Source organism: Galeopterus variegatus, unplaced genomic scaffold (assembly GCF_000696425.1).
Source record: "Galeopterus variegatus unplaced genomic scaffold, G_variegatus-3.0.2 Scaffold695, whole genome shotgun sequence".
NCBI classification, from domain to species: domain Eukaryota; kingdom Metazoa; phylum Chordata; class Mammalia; order Dermoptera; family Cynocephalidae; genus Galeopterus; species Galeopterus variegatus.
In genome coordinates this window covers 170,900-176,723 of record NW_007726806.1, presented here as the reverse complement: position 1 = coordinate 176,723, position 5,824 = coordinate 170,900, and the positions used below count along the sequence as shown (strand labels likewise).

At 61.3% G+C, this 5,824-nt stretch overlaps 1 protein-coding gene across 1 annotated transcript in view; it reads left to right on the top strand.

The window, feature by feature from the left end:
* The window catches only part of KDM4B (lysine (K)-specific demethylase 4B), a 129,850-nt gene that overhangs the window by 110,230 nt on the left and 13,796 nt on the right, over nucleotides 1–5,824 (top strand). The window contains exons 13-16 of the mRNA XM_008571520.1: nucleotides 47–221; nucleotides 398–518; nucleotides 3,452–3,630; nucleotides 4,409–4,631. Coding sequence (XP_008569742.1) covers nucleotides 47–221; nucleotides 398–518; nucleotides 3,452–3,630; nucleotides 4,409–4,631 — 698 coding nt within the window. The remainder of the gene's footprint in view (nucleotides 1–46; nucleotides 222–397; nucleotides 519–3,451; nucleotides 3,631–4,408; nucleotides 4,632–5,824) is intronic.

Below are 5,824 nucleotides of genomic sequence, written 5' to 3'. Positions count from 1 at the left end.
AGTCACGGCCCATCATCCCCATGCTGTACGTGGTGCCACGGAGGAGCCAGGCGGTGCCCGATGAGGACCGTGTGTCCTCTCAGCAGACCTTTGAGCACTTCGCCCATAAGGGCCCCGTCTGGAAGGAGCAGGCTGCCCCCATGGAGCTGGCGGGGCCAGAGGAGGAGGGCACAGCAGGCGGCGGGGCGGGCCGCACCGAGACCAAGGCCCGGGCTGGAGAGGTGCGGGGAGTCCCTGGGGGCCCGGCGGGGAGGGGCGAGTGGAGCCTGCTTGGCTGACCTAAGCAGCACCTGCGTCTGGCCTGTCCCTGGCCTGTCCCTGGGAGGCTGCCCGAGGGGCCTCCGGGCCCGGGGTCTGGAAGCGGCGCCCTCACGGGGTGGCTCGCGGTGTGTTTCAGGTGGTGTCCACGTTCTCCAAGTTGAAGATGGAGATCAAGAAGAGCCGGCGCCACCCTCTGGGCAAACCACCCACCCGGTCCCCACTGTCAGTGGTCAAGCAAGAGGCATCGAGTGACGAGGGTGAGTGAAGGTCCCCTCCGAGTCGGCGCTGCTGGGGGCTCACTCCCCTGCAGTTCCCTGTCCCCTACCCCCACCCCCCGCAGACCCTAGGGGCCCCAGGCTGAGCTCACCCCACACCCCTCCATCGCCTCACTCCGTTGCCTGCCGAGTCAGACAGTCTCGGCCCTTGCTGGTCACCCNCCTCCATCGCCTCACTCCGTTGCCTGCCGAGTCAGACAGTCTCGGCCCTTGCTGGTCACCCTGGGAAGCAGTGCCCCACTTCTGGCCTTCCTCCCTCCCTCACCATCACCACCCATGGTCAGGCCACCACGTCTGTTCCCAGACTACCCAGGCCTCTCTACATGCAGCATCAGACCGAGCTGCCCTGCTCGTCCTGTGCCCCCGTGTTCCCTGATGCTCACCACCCACGGCTCCTGTACTGCCCTCAGGACTGCCCGAAGGTTCTTTTCCCTCCCCTCCCATCTACTGGTTCCCACTGTGGGCATCTGTGCTGGACCCAGGACCTGGAATGTTCAGCACAGCCAGCAAGGGGCAGGCCCCAGCCACTCAGGCCTCAACCACAGCCCACTGCCTCGAGCCCAGGACTCTAGGCACTGTTTAAAATACCCTCTGTGACTTGGTTTCCTCATCTATAAGATGGGGTTGTTGGCCCTCCAATGGGGTCCTGTCAGGAAGACCCCCGGAGTGGATTCCTGTTCATCACCCGGCCTGGTGCTGGGCATTGGGCAGATGTTGAGGCTGGGTTAAGTTACCATGGTTGTGAGGGTGGGTGCTGCCTTTGACCCCCGGGGCAGCCCTCACTCAGGCTCTCTGTGCAGACGCTGATCCTGCCAGGAGGAGCTCCTCCCCCCAGGGCTGGTGACAGCGGGCTATACTGGCATTGTGTGCCTGGAGGAAGCCTTGTTGCTGGCCAGGTCATTCTGGGGCAGGCAGCTGTCGTTGGGGCCACTCCTGGCCCAGACGTGCTGGCCCGGCTGCCTGTGCAGGGCAGTTCACAAGGGCTGGGGAGCACACTTCCTGATGGAAGTCACTTCCCACAGCTGAGCAGAGGCTGTGGGTCCTCCAAGAGACTAGAACAAAACCCTAGGCCGGCCCGTGGCTCACTCAGGAGAGTGCGGGGCTGATAACACCAAGGCCACGGGTTCGGATCCCATATAGGGATGGCCGGTTCGCTCACTGGCTGAGCGTGGTGCTGACAACACCAAGCCAAGGGTTGAGATCCCTTTACCGGTCATCTTTTTTAAAAAAAAAAAAAAAGAACAAAAGGCTCTGGCGAGGCTCTGAGTCGGTGGGGTGGGAGGAGACGGAGAATCTTCTATTTAACACTCAGCTGAGAGTCGCTATCTTGTGTGCAGAAATCCTGCTAAGCCAATTTTTCATCTTCCGCTTCAGCCTTCCGTTTAAGATTCACGTAGAATTTGAAAATTGTCTGGATGGCTTCTTTCATCCTGAATCTAATTTGAGGGCTGGAGAGAGGAGGGGTTCTAGAAGCACTGCAGATCTCAGGACCGGAGCTCCCCGGGGTGGGAAGAACAAGGCAGGAGGAATGAGGCGTGACCCAGGGCCCTGCAGGCTGTGGGGGGCAGGGGGGTCCCCTTATAGCTGATGCTGTTTCCAGAAAATGCCTCCAGGGTGTCTGTGGGCTAGGGGTGCCCTTCCCCACCGTCAGCACCCATTGCATCGCTTTGGTAAAACACTGGCGACAGAACCAGCGCATATCCTGGATCTTTGGTGACAGGTGATGAGCCAGGGGCTCATTCTCATGACCAGGTGCCTGGGGGCCCTCATGGGGCCTTCCTTGGGCCTGGCTGGCTGGACCTCTGGGCCTGGGTTCTCAAGCAGAGCAGTCTTGGCCCCAAGGTCCTCCTAGCACTATGGAGGGATCCTGGGCATCCATCTGGGGTCAGGGGTGGGTCTGCCCTGACCTCACAGGCTGAACCGGGAGCAGCAGCAATGCTGGGACCGAGCCCAGGACACCAGGCTCCCAGTGAGGTGTGCTGAGGTTGGGCCTCAGGAAGGAGCACCCTGCTTCTCGGGGACAGCACCACAGTGTATGCAGGAGACACAGGGAGGACACATGGGGAGATCGGGACATGGCTGGCTGGTCACGGAAGACTCAGAGGCCAGGCCAGGGTGGGAGAGGTGGCAGTGATCTCTCTCGAGCAGAAGCAGCCACTAACAGGTTGAGATGTCCTTATCTGCCTTCCCCTCAGTGTGGCTCTGGTGGCTGAGGTCATCCTGAGATGACTCCGGCTGCCTGGGCCCCACTCGTTGCCCCCTCCCTAAGTCCCCACTGCACTCTGCTACAGCTCCATTGAGCTCAGGGAGTCTGTGCCGACCCTGCTGTGGACACGTGCCTGCTGGTGGACTGACCTGGGTCCCCCATGCAAGGAGGAAGTTGCCAGGGCTGAGTAGCCTGAGGATGATGAGAAAGGGGAGTGTTCCTGTGTGTCCCTGTTGCTGCTGACCAGCCTCTCCTGCCCCAGACTCAGACTTTAGAGCAAGGCGTGGATTGGCAGGGTGGGGCTGGGCCTGCAGTTGTAGCAGGTCCTTGGCCTGGAAGGCCTTGGGCAGGTGGGAGCTCCGAGGAGCCGCGTTTGGGGTGCGCAGGCCTCAGGCCTTTCCATAGACACTTGTTGAGGGTGGTGGTTGGCTAGGCTCTGGGGAGGCTTCGGGGAGTGAGACGGATAGTGCTGTGCCAGCTGCGATGGGCACCCTGAAGGCCCGGGCAGCAGGAAGGGGGTGGGACAGGCGAGCAAAGGGCCAGGCACCCTGAGCCGGGGTGGTCAGGAAGTGGGGACCCATCACCCACTTCTTGGTGCCCATCCGAGTCAGGCGAGCGGCTCACATGCAGTTTGGTGGATTCCTCGGAAGTGTCTTCATGGTGCTCAAGTTTCTCTACCCTCTTCCCCACCTGGCCTGCTTTCTCCTAGAAGCGTTCCCTTTCTCCGGGGAGGAAGACATGAGTGACCCCGAGGCCTTGCGGTCCCTGCTGTCCCTACAGTGGAAGAACGAGGCAGCCAGCTTCCAGGCCGAGAGGAGGTTCAACGCGGCGGCCGCACGCACCGAGCCCTACTGCGCCATCTGTAGCCTCTTCTACCCGTACAGCCGGGTGAGTGCCGTGGCCCATGTCTGCCTTGCCTGAAGAGAACCCCAGGAGGGTCACCAGGGGTGGGGAGGCCACACAGAGGGACCAGTTGGCCGCACAGCCCCCCGCCCCTGGGAGGAGCGCTTTGAGTGCGTAGCCAGAGCCTCCCTAAGGAGGGCTGTAGAGCTACATGCAGGTCATGTACCCAGAAAGCTCCTGGGCCAGAGATTCGAGCCTGGCCTGGTGGACAAAACATCTCAGGGGGCTGACGGGAGAGGCTGGGGGCAGCGTGAACCCAGAGTTGCTCGCACCTGCCGTCTCTAAGCGAGACCGAGCGCCCTGTCCATTGAGACAAGTGAGACATAGTATCTAGACGTCTTCTCCAGGCGCGTCCTGTCCTCTGTGCTGCCCAAGAGGCTGCAGGGAGGTTGGGTGCTGGGCTCATCCTCTCAGCATCTGCCAAGTGGAGCGACAGGACTAATTTAATCACACCCCAGCCAGCAAACACACTGTCCTAGTGGCCATGAAGGGCAGGCATGGAAGCTGGGACAGGACTGGGCCATGCTTTGGGGTCCTCCAGGACTTTCTGGGGTTTGGGTGGGGGACGAGAAGAGGGGCAGAGTCCAGGGTGGCCCCAGGTGCCTGGCCTGGTCTAACAGTGTCAGCTGTCCCCCCATCTGCCCCTAGTGGCCTCGGAGCTGGGGTGCTGGAGACACAGGGTGGGTGCCCTGAAAAAGGTCTCTGCCCACCTGTCCAGCTGTGCTGGGCTCTCCCCACTAAAGGCCAGCCCCTCTCCCTGCAGTCCCTACAGACCGAGAAAGAGGCGCCCCAGGCCTCTTTTGGGGAGGGCTCCTTGGCTGTGCCACCTTCCAAAAGTGGCCAAAAGACGCGGCCGCTGATCCCCGAGATGTGCTTCACCTCCAGCGGCGAGAACACGGAGCCTCTCCCCGCCAACTCCTACATCGGGGACGACGGCACCAGCCCGCTGATCACATGCGCCAAGTGCTGCCTGCAGGTCCACGCCAGTGAGTCCCGGCAGCAGGGGGAGGCCCGGGGGGAGGGCCGAGAAGTCTTTTCTCCATGCAGGGGCCCCTCTGGGACATCCTCGGGGCTGCTATTTTAGACCCTCACCAGCTGCATATTGGGGGCAGGGGCCTCCCCCTGTGGTTTCCTGCACTTGTCCTTCCTATAATGGGGTTGGCTGGTTCAAGTCCCACTATTTGCAGCAGGGATGCCCCTGCACTCAGGTGAGGCTTGTCCACTGAGGAGAAAGGGGAAAGGCTGGGCTGCTCTGAGGGCCTGGAGGACCCCACACCAGCCCAGGGCAGGGGGAGGCCTCCACCACATGTGGTGTCCTGTGTCCGAGACGTGCGGGCAGGACCTGAAGGTGCTGAGCCCCTGTGGTGGTGCCCTCCGTTGGAGAGAAGCCCGTTATTCCATGGGACACTTTTCTTGTCCTGACTCATCTCTTACCTACACAAGCTCACCTTACTGACCAGAGCAAGAAATGTACCAGGGGTGTCCCATGAGGACCGAAAACACATCCCACGTCTCTCCAGAAACTCCGTGTCCTTTGCCAAATGGCCTTCTAGGGGCAGATGTGCCTGCCGCTCACCCTGGCCAAGGCAGGGCCTCTCTTGGTCAGCCTTCTGGACAGTTCCACTGAGTCCTGCCCTCCCTGGGAGGTTGTAGGAGCCCATCAAGTGCCTGTGACACACTTAAGCCCTGCGATGTGGGGCCAGAGTTGACACTGATGGTAAATATGAGATTCCAGAGCGACCAGGGGTCTGATCTATCTCTGCCAGTGGCGACTACTCTTCCCCCTAGTCCTGTGGGCCCAACTGCAGATACAGACAGGAAAACAGATATCGGCCCTTTCTCGGGTGTGAGGGGGTGGAATCCAGTGTAAGATTCTACTTCCAGGATGGGGAAAGCTCTCTGGAGACATTTAATTTTCTGTGCTCCAGCCAAGGACGGCAGCCATAGATCTGTCTGGCTCCCTCCCCCGTGGTGGCCTGCCTGGGAGTTCACTTTGTCTCCTGGCCAGGACCTGTCACTCTGCTGTGTCTCCCGCCCTCACTCTGGGATGGGGGAGCGTGACTCGGCCTCCATCCTCCCCCTGCCCTCTCTGCATTTCCTAACTCAGGGCATATTCCACAGTGAGCTTGTGGTTGCCCATTTCCTTGCCCCAAGACCACCCAGGGAGGTCTGCTCCCTG